The 18,751-nt window shown below is 47.3% G+C and overlaps 3 protein-coding genes across 5 annotated transcripts in view; 2 read left to right on the top strand and 1 right to left on the bottom strand.

The window, feature by feature from the left end:
* wdr62 (WD repeat domain 62) overlaps positions 1-8,739 on the top strand; it is a 15,557-nt gene extending 6,818 nt beyond the window's left edge. Inside the window, exons 10-33 of the mRNA XM_054794944.1 lie at positions 1,020-1,151; positions 1,224-1,375; positions 1,460-1,551; positions 1,621-1,746; positions 1,835-1,905; positions 2,000-2,124; positions 4,470-4,545; positions 4,642-4,753; positions 5,185-5,248; positions 5,324-5,416; positions 5,492-5,586; positions 5,670-5,722; positions 5,802-5,966; positions 6,046-6,107; positions 6,181-6,332; positions 6,403-6,474; positions 6,544-6,655; positions 6,718-6,790; positions 6,860-6,923; positions 7,425-7,620; positions 7,682-7,857; positions 7,938-8,012; positions 8,092-8,192; positions 8,514-8,739. Coding sequence (XP_054650919.1) covers positions 1,020-1,151; positions 1,224-1,375; positions 1,460-1,551; positions 1,621-1,746; positions 1,835-1,905; positions 2,000-2,124; positions 4,470-4,545; positions 4,642-4,753; positions 5,185-5,248; positions 5,324-5,416; positions 5,492-5,586; positions 5,670-5,722; positions 5,802-5,966; positions 6,046-6,107; positions 6,181-6,332; positions 6,403-6,474; positions 6,544-6,655; positions 6,718-6,790; positions 6,860-6,923; positions 7,425-7,620; positions 7,682-7,857; positions 7,938-8,012; positions 8,092-8,192; positions 8,514-8,645 — 2,571 coding nt within the window. The 3' untranslated portion in view covers positions 8,646-8,739. The remainder of the gene's footprint in view (positions 1-1,019; positions 1,152-1,223; positions 1,376-1,459; positions 1,552-1,620; positions 1,747-1,834; positions 1,906-1,999; positions 2,125-4,469; positions 4,546-4,641; positions 4,754-5,184; positions 5,249-5,323; positions 5,417-5,491; positions 5,587-5,669; positions 5,723-5,801; positions 5,967-6,045; positions 6,108-6,180; positions 6,333-6,402; positions 6,475-6,543; positions 6,656-6,717; positions 6,791-6,859; positions 6,924-7,424; positions 7,621-7,681; positions 7,858-7,937; positions 8,013-8,091; positions 8,193-8,513) is intronic.
* pgm2l1 (phosphoglucomutase 2-like 1) lies at positions 8,004-18,751 on the bottom strand. 3 transcript variants are annotated; one of them, XR_008573223.1, is made up of 14 exons: positions 18,462-18,751; positions 17,804-17,971; positions 17,639-17,745; positions 17,488-17,572; positions 17,326-17,409; positions 17,067-17,263; positions 16,812-17,001; positions 16,648-16,745; positions 16,395-16,575; positions 16,229-16,322; positions 16,024-16,153; positions 15,855-15,952; positions 15,554-15,709; positions 8,004-8,150 (listed from the first exon to the last, which is right to left on the bottom strand). XR_008573223.1 is itself a non-coding variant. In XM_054794954.1 (14 exons), the coding sequence occupies exons 1-14, from the start codon at positions 18,570-18,572 to the stop codon at positions 13,006-13,008; spliced, it is 1,872 nt and encodes a 623-aa protein (XP_054650929.1). In that variant the 5' UTR covers positions 18,573-18,749; the 3' UTR covers positions 12,364-13,005. The 3 variants fall into 3 exon arrangements, 1 of the variants encoding a protein (XP_054650929.1); XM_054794954.1 differs by lacking the exon at positions 8,004-8,150 and adding an exon at positions 12,364-13,108 and having other exon boundaries at positions 15,554-15,687; positions 15,763-15,952; positions 18,462-18,749; XR_008573222.1 differs by lacking the exon at positions 8,004-8,150 and adding an exon at positions 12,942-13,108.
* Positions 11,869-14,785, top strand: LOC129191532 (olfactory receptor 4E1-like). Its single transcript, XM_054794973.1, has one exon. The coding sequence runs from the start codon at positions 11,881-11,883 to the stop codon at positions 12,820-12,822; it is 942 nt and encodes a 313-aa protein (XP_054650948.1). The 5' UTR covers positions 11,869-11,880; the 3' UTR covers positions 12,823-14,785.

Below are 18,751 nucleotides of genomic sequence, written 5' to 3'. Positions count from 1 at the left end.
TTAGCTTTCCATTTAGCTTTCTCTCTCCAGCGGCTTCCGGTACCTGTTGGTCCCATTAGCAGTGTCACAGTGCCCTCTACCGGTCAAGATGTAGCAGTATAAATATGGCGTTACAGTACTAAAAGGCAAAATACATGAAAAAATAGACCAGTCGGCTTGTGTTGGTATCTCCGAAAGTTCGCATGTCAGATGTTCGTAAGTTGGGGACCTAGTGTATTACAGTTATTTTTATGTTATTTTAAATACATATGTTCCACTTTCATTGTGTTATATTATGGTTGAAAAATTACTGTTTTCACTTCACTTTTTTTTCTCTTTTCAATAAAGTATATTGGAGTATATTTTGGAGCTGTAATTATAATACCATCAAACCGTGATACTTTTGCACAATCATACTGTCAGAATCTCATACCGGCCCATGCCTGGTCGACATTTAACATGTTAACTTCCTCATTATCGCTAAGCAGGCACAACATAGCCACTGTCTAGTTATGTAGCATTAAAGCATGCACACACTGACTTCCTGTTGAGTGCAAAATAAGCTTCAAAATTACAGCATGGCAATATTAACCTGGATCCAACACAAATGTATTTATTTTATGTAGGTTCTTAGCCATTTTAAAGATTTGCGCCTGTACAAAAGCTTTGTCATTGTACTCACTACATGCAAGGGAATTGGATAAGGATGTAAAATATTGTACTGCCCCCTATAGCCCAACTGCTGAAATACAGCTCAGAACCTTACCCAATACTCCCTTTGCTACAATATCATATGAAAACACCAGAATATAAATAAAAATATGAATAAATGGAGGACAAACATGTCAACAAACTGCCATAGGTTGAAAAATCCTTTATCATTACCCATTCTCTTTATGTCTATGGACAAAAACACAAGTGCGCTAGCAGTGTGTTATGGTTTTGGTTATGTCGACAACTGTGTTACTGCTGAACGGGGCGAGGTGGCGCGCCAGTCTTTTTTGTAGAGGTGGTGTGGCATGAAACCGTCTCGTCCTCAGGTTTATCCACAGCTGCCAGATTCCTCTCAGGCTTGTTTGCCTCCTTCATCCTTCCTCACCTGCTCGTCCGACAACACCATCAGGCTGTGGCACGCTGACTCCGCCCCCCGACACAACAACCTCTACAGCAAAGTAACGCGCACACGCGCCGGTCCTTTTTAGTTTTCTTGTTGGGATGTTAGCTACGTTTTTTTGTTCCTTCAGGACCTGCTAAGGATTTTACATGTGGGAGACCTGCAGGGGGAGGGGGACAAGTCGGAGGCAGCGGGGGCTGATGGGAAGGCTGGGATTAGAGTTCTAGCGATCAGTCCTGATGGACGACACCTGGCAACTGGAGACCGCTGTGGAAACCTGCGGTGAGGTCATGTGACGTATCCCTGGCACTGTAAGTGAATGTACTAAAAAGGACTGGAGGTTCTCACAAAGTTCTCTCAACTCAGGATCTTTGATTTGGAGTTTCTGGATGAGCTGGCCAAGATTGAGGCGCACGACTCAGAGGTCTTGTCTCTGGACTTCTCCCCCACTTCCACAGGTCCATTGTCACTGAACACAGATCTTTCTTTGTAGAGGTGACTTGCTAATATGAGCGTTTGTGTGTCAGGTGTGAAGCTGCTAGCGACCGCCAGCAGAGACCGACTCATTCACGTCTTCAACATGGAGGAGGACTACACTCTGGTACAAACTCTCAACGATCACTCCGCCTCCATCATCGGCCTCAAGTTTGCAGGTAACTTTCTCAGAGACACGCTTGAAGGAAAAAAAAATAGCATGGAGACGTTTGACCGTGATTCACAGCTGCGCTCGTGTGTTCTTAGGTGAAAGTCCAGACATGCGGATGGTGAGCTGTGGAGCCGACAAGAGCATCTACTTCCAGACAGCTGAGAGGGTCGGACTTCACTGGCACCATGACCCTGGTGGTAATATGTAACAAGGATTTGTGGAATTGTCATCAGTGTACGCATGTGTATGTGTGTGTTCAGGTGGCAGAGGAGGACGTCTCCTTCTGCAGGGCACATCATGTGGTGGAAAAGGTAGCACTGCATGACATGGACCTGGACTCGTCAAGGACACACGTCGCTGTTGCCTGTCAGGACAGAAACGTCCGGTGAGTTCAAACTGCGACTGTTGCACTGGCTGCATCCTTGCTCCTTCAGGGGTGTCCAAAGTGTGGCCCTGGGACCTATTTTGGCCAAGAGTTTGTCTTTATTGGTCCTCAGCATTTTCTAAATAATAAAAAAATAAAAATTAATGTTGAGACCTATTAGATTTTTTTTTTTTTTTAGATAGTAGACATTATACACTATTAGCTATTTTGTTTAATTTTACATGTTTATATTTTCAAATTATTCAAGCTGACAGTCTAGAGTGTACCCCGCCTCTTGCTTGATCACAGCTGGGATAGGTTCCATCATACTCGCGACCCTAGTGAAGACAAGTGGTGTAGAAAATGGATGGATAATTCAAGCTGTTTACACAAAAGCTGAGAAGTTTTGTTCTGCATTTTCATCCCTTACTGTACCCCAGTGCTTCTCAAATAGTCTGCCGGGCCACCCTGGGGCTGCGTGGTGAAAAGTTGGGAGTGGGCGAGGGAGGCAGGGAGGGAGGGCTTTCAATATTAGTGCAGACCTGCCAAGATGTATGAATTTGTTGTACTCGGGATGCAATTTGACTCTTGAATACACTTGTATGCGTCACTGCTCCATTTTGTTGCATTTCTCTGGTTTCAGTTTTGAGTTCAGTCTGTACAGTTCAGACGAGTAAATGGCAGTTCTCAAAAGTATTTCAAAGTGGGAGTAACCCGGAGTACCTGGAGAAAACCCTGCACGGGGAGAACATGCAAACTCCACACAGAGATGCCCAAGCGGACATTCAAACCCAGGTCTCACCCATATCCTGGCTGTGTGGCTAACATGCTAACCACTCGGCTACCGTGTGGCCCGATATATCGGCCAATGTATGAAATAAGAGCATTGATATACACAGGTTATATACCGTACATGAACATTACATTCTTATAATACCCAAAAGATGATTCAACACAAAGAAGCACAAGACTACTAAATGAAAATAAGGAAGTTTTTAATGAGTAAGACTGTCAATGTAAGGACGTGCCTCTTTCCACAAATTAGTAGTGTTCTTTGCATTGCTGGTGCTGAAGCCCGGGCTAACTTGCACACTGCACATGTTGCGTCTAACATAACGCCTCCACAGCTTACTCTTCCCCTCTGCCTGTCAGATGAAAATATATACAGTACATTTAGTGCATTTTGGTAATTAGCGTAGAATTACTATACTATAGTTGTGCATTTTTAAATAAAAACAAGTGGCTGCATTGGGCTGAAAGTGATAATACACAGGCTCATGTGAGGTGTTTTTCAACTAACACATTGTTTTATCAAAGGCTTATTCACAAAAACATCTTCTCAATATCACCCATCCATCCATATTCTATGCGGCTTATCCTCATTAGGGTCGCGGGGGTGTGCTGGAGCCAATCCCAGCTGACTTTTGGCGAGAGGCGGGTTACACCCTGGACTGGTCGCCAGCCAGTACCCAGAGTACCCTGAGAAAACCCACGCAAGCATGGGGAGAACATGCAAACTCCACACAGATATGCCCATGTGGAAATTCGAACCCAGGTCTTCCCGATCTCTTGACTGTGTGGCCAATATGCTAACCACTTGGCCACTTACCAATATCAATTAGTCATATTTACTAGCTGAAAAACAAATGCTGAAGCAAACATTAAAAAGTGGGGAAAAAAAGTTAACCCCGAACAAAATAAATAATCACAACATGCATCACATTACTAGACTTAACACAAGGGACTAAACTACATTTTATGTTACAATGTAGCTGCTTTCAAAACATGTAATATATGAAATGACAACTAAATACATGACATTTTCAAAATAATTTGCATGAAGACATTAACTTGTGAATGGATAAACCCCTGGAAATCCTGCATGGAAGTATGAAGTGAAGTGGGATGCTGTGTATGTCTGCATATACATTTATTTCACTTTAAAATGCTGTGGACGTGTATTAACAATTGCATCTTTGTTTATGTCACAGAGATGAAACATATACGATGTGCTGTAATACGCTCTCTCAAATGTGCGTGAAAACTAGAATGTTCTCCTTGAAGGGTCCTGACAGCGTGACACTAAAGTGTAGTGTTATATTGTTTTACAAAGTTACAGTTTACCATGCATGCAATTGCTTTTTGCGTTCGTCTCCTCCGACAGCTGACTGGGTGAGAGAGCGTAGCAGAGTGAGAGCGCTGCTGTCTGAGGAGGAGGAGCAAGGTGCTCAGGCAGGGAGCGACACATATGTTGGTTACATATTCATCGATATCGGTTAATTGGTGGAACGACTGATACATTGGTCAGGGACTAACGTGAAGATATAAGGCGCTAGAGGTTAATGAATTCATGTCTGTGTGTTTAGAGTGTACAACGTGGAGACGGGAAAGCTAAAGAAGTGTCTTAAGGGATCAACGAGTGATGAAGGAGCTTTGCTGAAGGTGAAAGTTTCACTGTGGAAGTTTTAGTCAGGAGTTTCATGGCATAAGTTGATCACGCTTGCTTAACTGTGATTGGCTGACATCCTCCTGCTGCAGCTCCACTTGGATCCATCAGGCTCATTCCTCGCCACCAGCTCCTCCGACAAAAACATCTCCATCTTGGACTACAAGTCGGGAGAGTGTGTTGCCACTTTGTTTGGACATTCAGGTGAGGAAATCGAGCTCACCTGTGGGGAGAATGAAACGAGGGCCGTTTGATTAATGAATTCATAGCTGGATAGACTATTGAGTGTTTCCCACAGGACTGCAATCTATTTGTGGAGATGCATGATTGGCCATGATGCATGTACAAGTATATATAATTTTGGGAGACACAAAGTGAGCAAGAAAAATAAAAAGCAAAACAAATATGTTTAGAAATGCAAATGAATGTTTTGTCGCTTCTTTTTATGCTTGTTTTAATGTCACAAGCAAGAGAGCGCCACTTGTGAGTGTCTTTAAGTGGGGGCCGGGGGCCCACAGCAGGACCAAAGTGATACTGTATGTGCTGTTATGTTTTATTACTGTAAATGAATATATGGGAAATACATGTTTAGTCTTCGGCATGTCAGGGTGATAACGGTTGTGTTGCGTCCTCAGAGGTTGTGACGTGTATGAAGTTCAGTCAAGACTGCAGACACCTCATCACCGTGGCCAGGGACGGGTAATCTGCGCTCTCCCGTCTCCATGGTAATCTGAACCTTCCAGGCGACCTTACCGATGTGAAGTTTGTGTGCAGTTGCGTGTTTGTGTGGCGGCTAGACTCCCACATGACCAGCACCATGAGAAGCAAGCGAGGCCCGATGGCGGCCAAGGCCCCAGGCAGCATCAGGTGACGAGCGTGATGAGGATGAGTAGCACGTCACGCCACCACATTCGGCTGCTGTCTGACATAGCTTTGTTTCAGGAGGGAAACCTTCATCACCACACCGTCCTGCATGCTACCTCACACTGAGGAAGAGGGGGCAAAGCTCCAGACGCCAGCCAGACGCAGCCCCGAAGGTGATGTCACGGCTTAGGTTTTATATTATTTACATTATTGGGGATCGTTGGAATTGTTGGCGTGACTTGTCTTGTCATTCCAGGACCTCCGCCACTGCAGTCCAATGGCAAACTGCCCATGTGGTTCCGAAAACTGGTCCGTTAGCGATAAGTGGTGCTCGGTGTGGGTGAAGTTTGTGCTCAGAGTGTGTATTGTGGTGTGTGTGACCCATCAGCAAGGTCAGACTGTTGGCTGCCTCCAAGTTCAACCACATCCAGAACCTCGTCAAGTGCGGAATCGCTGGCTGGAAGGAATGGACTCTTCGACCATCTGCTTGAACTTCTCTCCCAGTCCCAGCAGGAGCCCGCAGGAGGAGGAAGAAGAGGAAGAGGTGGTAGAGGTCAGAGTGAGATGGCGGAAAGCGTCACAGGAGAGATAATCAGATTTTAACGGGTCATGTGAATGACTGTGATGTGCAGATTGAGGCTGGTGACTGGACCTGCTCCCTCCTTCATCCAAACACCTCATCTGCCACTGACAGGTGAGTGGCGTGACCAGGAGTGGGCGGGGCCAGCCTGTCACATGACCTTCATCGACATGCTCTTTGCTATCAGGGAGTTCGATGTCCAGCATGCGTGCGTGTCTTCTTTGAGCTTGTCAAAGAGTGGAGAAGAAGGGGTGGAGCCAGGTTGGACCAGTCAGCTGAGCCCGGACTCTGCCTGCTTCGAGGGGTCAGCAGGAAGTTTTGAGCCGCAGCACGACACCGGTCAGTGTCACGTGATGGCGTTGTCCGTGTTGGTGGTGGTCAAGTTACAGATGGCTTTGTCTCTCAGCAGACGTGGACTCACTGAGTCAGGCCAGTTCAGGTCTGGATGAGGACGAGGACCAAGGTTCTGGTCCAACTGAAGGTATGGACCCGCTGCATCATCACTGATAGGCCTCTGTGTCCCGACCTGTGTTACCTTTTGACCTTTCAGAGAAGTTTGACACTGATCTGCGTGCCGTGCAGCCGGCTGAGCAGAGACACTTTTTGAACCCCCGCCTCAGCATCTCCACCCGCTTCCTGTCCCGCTTCCAGGACCGCCTCAGGTATGCATCCACGCTCCAGCCTGAGGCCACCTTCTTTGATGTCATCTACTGTTCTTTTAAAGGGGAGTACCGAGCAAAGCCGCACCCAGCGTCACCATTCCGAGCAGGATATCGGAGGATGTCGGCAACACAACGGTACAATCGCGCGCGCAACTCGTCAAACACAAAAGGGCGAAGCCTGACTTTTGGTTGTGTTTGTTTCAGGTGAACTGTGAGTCGATTGGTGCCACGGTGACATCAGATCTGACTGAGAAGGAAGGAAACAGTGGTGAGTCATGTCGAAGAAATTTAATGTGTTATTAAAATGACCAAGGGCTTAGATGTTTGTATGTAGAGCTGCTGCTTCAGCGCTTCATGACAAACACACTGATGTCCCTGCACCGGAGCGCTTCCTGGTTGAACACCACAGACACAACTTTCTGACACACAGTTGCATTTGTGTGTACGTGTGTGTGTGCGTGTGTGTGTGTGTGTGATACAACAGTGACATCTAACAGATCCATCATCCGACAGAGACGCTCCTCCATGACCTCCCGTCAGCTACGCCATCGGCCACCACGCAGACGACACACTGTGGTGGTCTTCCAATGCAGTCAGTGTGTGTCTGTGTGTGTGTGTGCGCGTGTGTGTGTGTTTGGGTTGGTATCAGTTGCGTGGTCACACCGGTGTCAAATGTTTGGGTCATTTCACATGTTGGCTGGCTGTCATATGATTCACCGTTCACCTTGAGGAGTCACTTCAGTCATTTCCTCCTTTTTAACTTCCTCAGACTTACCCTCCAGGACACTGGCCGCTGTCCAGCAGGGGGAGTCACACCTCGGATACCTGGGAACCACGGCCAGCTCCAGAGCCAAGGCCAGCCAGGACCCGCCTGCCTGCCCCGCCCGAGAGGAGGACAAGGAGCAAGTCTTGACTTGTGACCTCCAGACCATCAGACAAGAGCCGCATGTGGACCAGAGCAGCAGGTATCCACTAAGATAACATTGTTTTTGTTTTTGACTCTTTAAACGAGCTTTGTCTCTTCAGTGAGACCTCAGTGTCGTCCCAGACGCCTGCTGGAAACCCTCAGCTGATGGCCACACCCTCACCACATGGTAGCATGGACAACAGTCTGACCAATCATGCCCTCGGTTCCAGTTTGAATGACATCACAACCACCAAAGTGTCAGATGAGGAGACACAGGAGCAAGTTCTAGGAGAAGGTGGGAAGGGAGGGGGGGGACGCTGCTTGGTGAGTTGGTTCATGTTGTCAGCTGACATTGATTTGAAACACTTACTTTAGCACCACGTGTGCCGACAGCTGAGTTGTGTTCTGTCGCCTCGCCCCCGTCAGAAAGTCCCGGCCCCTCTCAGACAGGTAACTTCCTGATTGTCCATCGCTGTTGCACTCTTTCAGCGCCACCTTGTCACCATCATCGCCACCTTTTTGTCTGCAGGCCCCGCAAATGGTGTCGAGTCTCTGAGCTTGTCACAGTGCGAGCAGGTCGCCGTTGAGCTGAGACGAACAACGAGACAAGCCATCGACATGTTCAATCATGTAAGTTGTTGGCATAGAGCAAGGGTGTCCAAAGTGTAGCTCTGGGAGCCATTCTCAGCTCATGGCTATTTTTATTTATTTATTTATTTTTTAATAGGCATTTGGCATATTGTAAAAAAAAAGCCATATTGTAAAAAAGCACAAAGCTAAGATGTTTTATTCAGATGGCATAGAAAATAGAGTCTCCAGTCCGTCATGGCGAGAAACTGTATACTATCAAGGCTGAATGGCAGGTTAGATAAAGTGGGCAGAGCTTGGTATCCAAGACTTAGAATGATTTTATTGTCCTCACAAAAAGCGCGTGTTCACTCGTTCTCTCAGCTTGCAGCGAAGACGTGTGGTGGCGAGCAGATGGAGGCCATCTTATGGGAAGCGTTTGAGCTGGTTGAGTCGGAACTGAAGGCGGTGATGCACACAAGGCAGCGGCGCCCTCTCTGGCAGTCTGGAAGATGACTCAATGAAATACTGACTTGTTTTTTTATGTTTAAAGTGTAAAATAAAGTTTGTTATGAGGATATTTCAAGATCTTCTAATGGGCCATTATTTCACTGCAACAACAACAGCAGCAGAGCCTCCCTGACGGCGTCACACTTGATCACCTGTTTACACCAGTGGGATGATATCATTTTCTCAGTAATGAGCCCCAAGGGGCGGAGCTTTATCAACTGGCACACTCAAAGCATTCCAACAACTGGAGGGTCCTGGGAGGATGTAGCCATGGTTACACGGCTTTTAGCAGCAGCCTGCTTGTTCATTGCAAAGATAACTTCCACGGCCTTGAAGTGACTTTGGACATGTCCGGATGTCTGACACGGATGTCAAAATGGAGCTTGACACTATGATGTCCCGATCCACATTTTTTGGCTTCCAATCGGATCCAACTTTTGAAATAGTCTTGCCGATCCAATTCGGTACTGATCGTTTTTTGTTAGTTTTTTTAATAATAAGCTTTTGTTACAAACAATTTGTGGAATTGAATATGGTTATGAAAATAGCTCTTCAAAGCATTAAAAATAATGCAACCAAAGTATTGCTGAATTTATTTTTCTGTTACACAGTATGACCAACAATATTGTTTGTTTTGTAACAAACCTCTGAGTCAGGTCACTAATCCAATAAAAATCCATCCAATAGAAGATAACATTGGGAAAAAAAAATAGGCATGCAAAAATACTTTTAGGGTAGGACTAATCATTTGACATGGTTATAGATCAATTTGTGGTGTGATTTAGAATATGACTTCTTTTGGGGTTTTTTTACACATCTCTCAGGGCCCTATGAAATCAGTTTTTTTTCCACAAATTCCTTTTTTTCGTTTTAATTTTTTAGAATTCTGTATTTTACCTTTTCCACTTATTTTACCAGCATAGAGTGTGTGCTATTTGGGTTTGTGAATAAAATGCAAAAATGCTTACATTTATCGATGCAATACATCATTGGCCCATTTTGTCCAGTAATTGAGAACTGGAGAATTTTTTTAATGGGATGTCAGCCTCAGCACATACAGCTACAAAATCTTCAACACACTCTAATGCCCGTGCTTGTGATTAAGGAAGATGTAGTCACAGATGTAATTCCAATCGAGTTATTAATGTAAGATATTTTAATGACACCCTTATTTTGTTCACACAATTAGACAAACAGCGCTCTTATTTTGAAGGGCGGAATGTGTTTGTGTTGAGAACGGCAATTGAAGGTTGATACGCACTGGGTGCAAGAATAAACGTGCCTCTCGTCTGTTTTCACTCAGGACCTGCACGTCGTCAGTGGCCATTGTAAAATGGTCCTTACATTAAAGCAGTAAAACACAACACGGTGAAAATATAGTCATTCAATTCACCCATCCAGTCTGAGTCGCGCGCACACACAGCTGCACTAGCTAAACTAAGCGAACCCAGCTAACCTCCATTCACGCTCCATAACAGTTTCGACATGTTTAGTATTGTTTGTGCGGTCCCTATTATAAGCAGCCAGCGGTTAGAGTGGCACTTCCCGTGAGAGCTCCCTACACCATGACGCAGCAGTCCGGCGCAGTGTGAGGGAACTACTGCTGTAGCTACGGAGCCGAATATACAACTTGAAACTTAACCACTGTACACTGCGGACATGTGGTGTTGCGTTTTTCTTCTTCTTGCAGATGGCGAGAGTCGAGTGGCAACCAGCTTTACTGCACCTACCATGTTGCAGTGTGGCTCAGAGTTACGACCGTTATACGGGAACCGAATCGGCCCGATCTCGTGGCGGAAGCCGATATTATCCAATCATCACAAATACAGCGGATCGGCAGCCGATCCCGATCCTGAAGATGTGCTCTGTCCGTACTTCCTGATGGTGCTGACATTTGATCTGTCAATCATCTGACGTGTCATTTAACACCCCCTGAAGCGTGGAGCACATTGTGACTGTCTTTCTGGAGATGCTTTGCCTTCGCTTTTGTCTTGACTAAGCAAACTTCATGCTGTACAAATCAGCTTGTCATCCCTTGCCTTCATCTAGTCTCCAGTTGTCTGTGAATATCCTTATTTGTCAGGGCAGGCACTGAATCAGTTGCAACTTGACTGTTGAGTTTGTCTTACAAGGCATGTCGCCTCTCATCTGAGCCGGCTTTATCAGTTCATGCTCAAAGACTAGGTAGGACAGCTCTAGTCTGAGTTGCTGGTGCAAGAGCCAATATTTATTCCAAATGACTGTCAGCTGGCAGAGGTATCATTCCAATGTATTTTAACGACTGTCGTTTTGCATCACAAAAAGACTTAAACCATTTTTGGTTCGGGGGTGGGGCTGCCTCTACCATAGAGGACATATATCTAGTCTTTGAGCATGAACTCGGGTGGCAGGCAAAATGTCAAGAGTTGCTTTCCACAACCGACGTTAGTCCCTTCCTTGATCAATAAGTCCACTACTGTCAGCTACTGTTCATGTATACAGTAGCCGCTAACGGTAGGTTGGTGATCATCTGCAAAACAGACAGCATGCTTGCACAATGGGTCCAATGGTAAATTATTGAGAGAAAATCAGTCAAGACAACAGTAAAGGCCTGCAGGCTTCAAACAATAGTTTTTATGCAAGGCTTAAAGACGCAGTCCAAATGCTGAAGATGGATGTATTCTACACCAAACAGCTGTTCCGAAATGGTAAATGTTGGTGTTGTAACACTTAAATCATGTTTTACTATAAAAATACCATGTTAAAATCCATGTAGTAAAGCATTTCATGAATGAGCTTGATTGGCAGCCATAAAAAAACGGTGATTGCTAATTCGGGTCATAGAACACATGGTCCATGTTTGGAGGGCCGGTCGTCCGAGGGGACGCCAAAGACTCCCTCTGAGGATGTCGCGGTTGATTGGTCTCTGTGGGACACACGTGTTGACACGCTGAGGTGACCTTTGACTGGAGGGACACTGACACAACAAGCAATTAACAGCTGCCTATCAAAGTGAGGTGGAAGAAAGAGGAATTTGGCTTTGGCGTCATTTCATCCGTCAACTGTCAAGTGTCTCACTGCTCAGAGGGTGTGCCCTCTGTGACATCATCGGTCATGGTTCCTCAGGTCAATAAGAGCTGCCCGGCAGTGTCGTTGGTTGCTCAGGCAAGCCAAGCGTGCACTTTGACCTCTGTCTTCTTTTCTGTTGTCGTCTTTGACTGTGCACTTGTGTTACATGACTCCGAAAATCATGTGAGGCGTGATGGAAAACCACTCGGACGTGTTGTTTGTCCTTCATGGACTCAACGGGTCGGCATCCAGCCGTCAGATCTACTTCTCCTTGGCGCTGGCGTCCTACGTATTCACGCTGCTGGTCAATGTGATGCTCATTGTGACAGTGTACGTGGAGAAAACACTGCATGAGCCCATCTACATCTACCTGTGCAATCTGTGCTTCAATGGCATCTTAGGGGCGTCTGTTTTCTACCCAAAACTGCTGGGCGACCTGCTGGCAGAGGCGCACGTCATCTCATACGCCGGCTGCCTGGTGCAGATCTTTGTCCTCTACTGTTACGTCTTCTGCGAGTTCACCAGCCTGACAGTCATGGCGTTTGACCGCTATGTGGCCATCTGCAAGCCGCTGCAGTACCGTGCCGTGATGACGCCGCAGAAGGTGGCGCAGCTGCTGCTGCTGACGTGGTGCTTCCCGCTGCTGGAGACAGCAGTGGGCACGGCCTTGACAGCGAGGCTGCCCCTCTGCGGCCGTCACATCCGCAAGTTGTTCTGCACCAACTGGGAGGTGGTCAAATTGTCGTGCGTCGATACCACCGTCAACAACATCTACGGCTTCGTGCTCATGTTCTTGCACGTCTCGCAGGCGGGCCTCATCGTGGTGTCCTACGCCCACCTGGTGCGCGCCTCGCTCAGGTCACGCTCTGACCGCCGCAAGTTTGTGCAGACATGCGTGCCGCACCTGCTCACACTGCTAGTCTTCACCACATCACTGGTGTTTGATACCTTGTTCTCTCGCTATGGTGGCGGCCAGCTGCATGTGCTGCAGAACGTGCTGGCCGTCGAGTTCCTGGTGGTGCCGCCCCTCGTCAACCCCGTCATCTACGGAATCAAACTGCAGCAGATCCGCTGGGGCATCATCCACAACTTCATGCACAAAGACGTCCCGCCGTCGCAGGCGGACCCGCGCTGACCAGCGTCGTTCCATCTTAAGACGTTTTTGTTGCTTTTTATCTAAAACTCAAGACGCCACAGACAAGTTGAACTCTGCCTCATTTATTTTTTTGGAAATGTGTTCATGTAAACATTGGTGGTGCTTCACTTGCAGCGACAAAAATATATAGATTCATCTTGTTACCCACACCAGGATGTGACGTTACACCATGCGGCGAACCAGCTTGTTTCTTTCTGGCTCAAGGAACTCTTCCACCAGAGCGTCTGTTACCTTCCTAAGCTCCGCCTCCAGACAACCCACATCACTGCAAACGCAGTGAACAGGAAGTGATGTCAGTGAGTCCATGGCCACACTCCAAATCCCTTGTGAATAAAGGCGGGCGATGCAGTCTGAACATTCTACAACTGGCATGTGTGTGAGTTAGTGGTTTGGCCCACAACATATCAGAAAAGAGAAAAATGTCGGTCGCTGTTTTCCAAAGCTGATGTGTGTGAATATCATGTTTTGCCTAAAACACAAAGATAATAGGTCTGCTTTCATGGATGACTCAGGAAATTGTAAAAATATCCACATTTGAGAGGCTGAAATCGGAGGATACTTACATGAAAAAAATAATCATCAAATGCTAAAATAGTTGTTGATTAATTGGATAATTGATTATTCATCAATTAGTTGTTGGAGCTCTAGAGTTGGACTCCTGAAATCTGTTTTAGCTGTTCTTGCTAAGTGCCCAGGGTGGCATCCCTCAGGGGCGCCGGAAGCGTAAGGAAAAAATATTTGAGCTCGGTGCTTATTTGCGCATCCGGTCAGTATGTCAGATGGGTTCCTTCTACAGGTAGGATGCCGACGCTCCCATACTGCTCACATCAAGTGGATAAAACCAAAGTAATGATGGAAAAAAGTAAATTACAACAAAAATTGTTAAAAAAAAATAAAACAAATGTAATTTTTAATATTGTATAACACTGAATATATCGCAGGCTAAGAGTCTCAAACTTATTTCACTATGAAGAGCTTGAATAACAATAACGTGCAACTTGTCAATGAGTTGCCTTTAGCCTTACTAGTTGAGGTGCCGACGATGGGGGGTGATGATTAAGTGTCAACAAAGAAAAGAGAACATCAAAGCCATCAGGTGCACACTTTAGAAAAAGCCAAAAGGTAAAAGATATGGCGCTATGTCATTGCTTTATGTACAGGGTGGGCCAATCAAATGTTACCACTTTTTAATCATACACAAGTTTTTGAAATGAGAACTTATTCAAAAATTGTATTTACAGATTTGTAACAGAAACATCAAATTAACATTTGATACCAAAGGTTTCCCACTTTGTCTCTTGTTTTCCACACAGTTCAATAATTGATGACATGTTCAAGCCACGCTCCTCTTTCGTGGATTACAGCAGCAACACGCACAATGAAGTTTGTGATGACATTGCCACACATTCTGTGGGGATACATGAAGGAGAGAGTGTACTGCAACAACCCGCAGACCATTAAGGCCCTGAAGACCAACATCCGTCAGGAAATTCAGAGAAATTCAGAGAATCCCTCGTTAAGGATTGGTATCAAATGTTAATTTGATGTTTCTGTTACAAATCTGTAAATACAATTTTTGAATAAGCTCTCATTTCAAAATCTTGAAATGTCCCACCCTGTAGCCCATCTTATGGTCTAACGTTATTTGGTAGCTAATGTCATATAGCCGGTGGCGGTTTCTGATATGTGCCTCATGTACGAGAGCACAGGGCAGCATTGAGACTGCTTTGACTGTGGTGTCGCACCACGAAAACAGTGAAACCATTCTTGCCTGGGCATGCCTCTACCTTTAGAGGATAAATACTTTGGCTCCATGCCTCCGCCAGAAATAAATGAATAAATTAATAAAGCAGTGAAATGTTTGGGCGAGGGCTCTGTTAACTTGTTGTAACCTGTACTCTGATGTCTGGTTTTATGTTGCAATAGATAATAGGGAGTAGATGGGGAGGATGCGGTGCCAAAAGGGCGGGGGTCTCGCACAGAGCGCCACTGACGGCTGCTAACAGCATATTATATATATATATATATATATATATATATATATATATATATATATATATATATATATATATATATATATATATACTTTATATATATACATACACGTATTTATGGTCACGTTTTAAGACCACCCTTGTTTTTTGTGGTTATTTGGTTCCATAACCAACTGTGATAAGTGAATTTCCGCCAAGTAGGATTTCTTAGTTATAAAAAACCTGTTTATGGCCTTCTAAATACGTTTTTTAACATTATTAGCACCCTCAAGACATGAAATAACACCCCTATAGTCACATTTACACTACTATTACCCAATGTAGTAGACATAATAAGAGAAAATAAGTCATTTAAGTCACAAGTGTGTTGCTGTAAATGTGTTCCGCTGCTGGGGTAGCTAAGTGGGGGCAAACAGGAAGTGAAGTTGGGGGTTTCGAGTTGAGTTCTCGCTTGCCGTGGGTTACGGTAGCCGGTAGCCAGTTTTAGGGATTATTGTGCTTGTTGTGAGATCATTTAAACCGGCAATAAAAGCCTGTTGTTCCGGCGATCATGTCTGGTGCTTTTGTGTCTCACCCAACATTACTGACACCTAGTGACCATTGTAGAATAATACATCATATATACAGTATAATCATCAATCACGTCTTCTGAATGCCTTATATTTTGTACTTTACTTAATTTAGCTATTTTTATGCTTGAAAATGCTAAAGCTGACCTCGTTCCGGGCGGAGTGCACAGCTCGCTGTAGTATTTGATTTTGGGTTCTGTGCCGCTCGTCCTCAGCGTGGCCACGACGCCGTTGTCCAGCGTGAAGGTGATCATGTGACTGCTCCTGCTCACAGGGAGAACCTGCGCAGGAAATGGCTCGGACCTTAGGGGGAAAAAAAAGTTACGCTCAAAATGGAGGGCAAGGCGGCGTCTCACCGAGCGGCGGTCCGGCCGGCTGCTGTCATATCCTGTGGTGACGTCTCTCACGTGGATGATCGGCACTGCGCCGCACGTGTCGGGGTACGAACCTCGGCCATCAAAGTCTCTAATCCGAGCGAAGATCTTGTGGATGGTGGTGGCGTCGTTACAGATGACGTAAGAGCTTGCGGACACGTGATGGCCATAACTGCAGAAAGGACGTGGACCTTGAATGGAAATGTTCCACGTCACTTGCGGTGGCGGAGAGTAGTAGCTCACGTTTGGTAGATGTTGCGCAGCTGTTGCTGGAGACTCAGCTTCCTGTGGTGGAGATAAGCGGCCATCTCGGCCACCACAGCGGCAGTGCTCACGCCGTCCTTGTCAGGAAGCAGACCGCCGCACAGGAAGCCTGCGCGCACACACAGCAGGTGCACGTCGCAGCCAAGGCAATATAGCGAGAGGCGAGATTTTTGTCATCACGTACCGATAGACTCCTCAAAGGCAAACAAAACCGTCTTCCCACTTTCTATAAGCTCATGGATTCTGTTTCCCATCCATTTGAAGCCGGGAAGCGTTTCCTGTTGACAGCAGGCGGGAAACCTTCATCACTGTCGTCGTCGTCGTCGTCATCGCTGTCGTGGCGGACCTACCTCAAAGTGGAAACCTTCTACGTGGGCCAGCGCCTGCAGGATCTTCGAGGACACTGTAGTGGCGAGCATGTAGACATGCTGGACGTCAGCGGGGTTGCCGTGCGTCTCCTTCCATGTGAACAGCATCCACCAGCCCAGCAGTGCCGCCAGCTCGTTCCCGGAGAACACTTTCCAGCGACACCTGCGGCCAGACCATGCCCCTTTCCAGCTCCATCACCACAACCTGAGGCTCACACCAGCAGGCCACACGCACCTGTCACACATCTCGGCCACCGCCAGACGATCCGCGTCCGGATCCGTCGCCAGGACAACACGGGCGTTTTCCTTCTCGGCCAGAAGAAGAGCGAGTTTCTGGACAGGAAGACAACGCGTCAAACATCTATGAGGACGGCAGCATGAGAGCACAAGGTGTCCTACCAGGACAGACTCTCCCTCCTCAGGGTTGGGACAGCGCACAGACGGGAAGTCTGGGTCTGGGTCTTTCTGTTCTGGGACCGGAATGGGTGGAGGGAAACCGAACACCTGGAAGGCTTGACGGACAAAGACGTGTCCTACGCCGTGGAAGGACGAGTGGACAAACTTGAGAGGACATCTGCTGTTGATCTCTCTGAGGAGGAGGAGGAAGACAGGAGAAGAGAAAGAAGAGGACGCCCCTCTGAGCCTGGGGCTTACCTGTGGAAGCAGAGGCTGGCGAGGTGGTCTAGGTAGCGGCTGTCGACGTGGCTCAGCGGGTCACTCCTCAGGGGGCTCCTGTGGACCAGCTCAACATCCCAGCAGGAGGCGCTCCAGGGCTCCAAATGCTCCTCCATGCTTTTTAGGACACCTTTGTCGTGAGGAGAGGCGATCTGAGCTCCATTACACCAGTACACCTGAGGGGGTGCAGCAGCTGGGTTGGTCGTGTGTGAGAGGGGCGTGGCCGGTGGTGGCTCACCTTGTAGCCGTTGTCCTCTTTGGGGTTGTGAGACGCCGTGATCATCACGCCGGCCGCCGCACCCAGCTCAATGACGGCAAAGGGCTGCAACACACCACACAGCATCAAGCTCCGCCCCCCCTTGCCCCTTCGCCACAGGAAGTGACGCCTTGCATCTCTCACCACGTACGGCGTGGGGACGTAGCTGGAGAAGAGGTGCACGCAGACGTCTCTGCTCAGCATCACGGCGGCTGTGAGCGCCGCCAGCCTGACAACAACATCGGCAGGTGAGGGCAAAGTGTTTCCATGGCAACAGCCAAGCCTGTGGAATTACCTTTCACTGCTGCAGCCGCTCTCACGCCGCCCCCTGGTGTCGAAGCCCACCACCACGCCTCTGCGGCCTGCGTCCGGAATGCACTTCAGCAGGTAAGCGCACAAGCCCTGCAACACACACACGAGCACATGTTCACTCTCTCTCACTCACTCACACAGCACTCACCTGTGTGGCCTGGATAACGGTGAGGTCATTGATGCGGTTATAGCCTGCCCCCATGGGTGCTCTGAGGCCGGCCGTGCCAAAGGTCAACCTGCCGCTCAGTCTGGACCTCAGCTCGTCCACATGAGGACACGCCACCAGAGCCAGCAGCTCAGCACGAGTGTGAACATTCTGGAATACATAACACACTCATGAACATGCTGCATGTGTGTACGTGGGGGGGGGGGCGCGGTCATGTGATTCGGCAGTTGACATTTGCACGAAAGGTCACCACGGTTCGTGACCTTTAGTGAAAATGAATTCACAATGTTTACACGCCTTTGAGCCAATTAATCTTCACCAACATCATTTCAGAACTGTCCAGAGGTCCCTTAAGTCCACTCAGAACACCAAATGGCAAACTTTCATTTGACTTTTGCTGCCACACTGACACGAATTTTGAATAATACTGTTTTTCTGCTAAGCTGTTTGTTGTCAGCTTCCCCCGCGTCATTCGGGCTGCTAAAGTGGAAGGCCAAATGTTCTCAGTCTTAATAAAATAAATAAAAGGGTCATGTTGTCACCTGAGCGTTGACGTTGGCACCAAAAGACTTTAATAAATCAAGGCATAGGTGACTGACAGCAGGAGATGAGCTCCTTTTCTGGGGGCTCAAGCCCTCACCTTGTCCCAGCTGAGCCACCGCAACACCGCCTCGTCCACCTGCTTGTCCCCGGTGATGGGCAGCTTCAGCTCGGCCTTCACGGCGTCGTCGTCCCGCTTAGCGTCGCTCATGTTGCGGTGCGACAGTGACTCCCATGGTTCTGCTGGCACGATGATGATGATGATAATGCTACTGCTAATGGTCCTGCTAGTGCTACTTTACAGAGCAGCTGATTAGCAGCGTCAAATGTTTCTTTGCAAAGTTGGACAACAACACTAAGTGCTAACACTGTCAAGTCCTCGGAAGTCAA

Source organism: Dunckerocampus dactyliophorus, chromosome 12, assembly GCF_027744805.1.
Source record: "Dunckerocampus dactyliophorus isolate RoL2022-P2 chromosome 12, RoL_Ddac_1.1, whole genome shotgun sequence".
In the NCBI taxonomy this organism is placed as follows: Eukaryota; Metazoa; Chordata; class Actinopteri; order Syngnathiformes; family Syngnathidae; genus Dunckerocampus; species Dunckerocampus dactyliophorus.
Note: the sequence above shows the minus strand (reverse complement) of the source record. Positions and strands in the feature narration are given on the sequence as shown.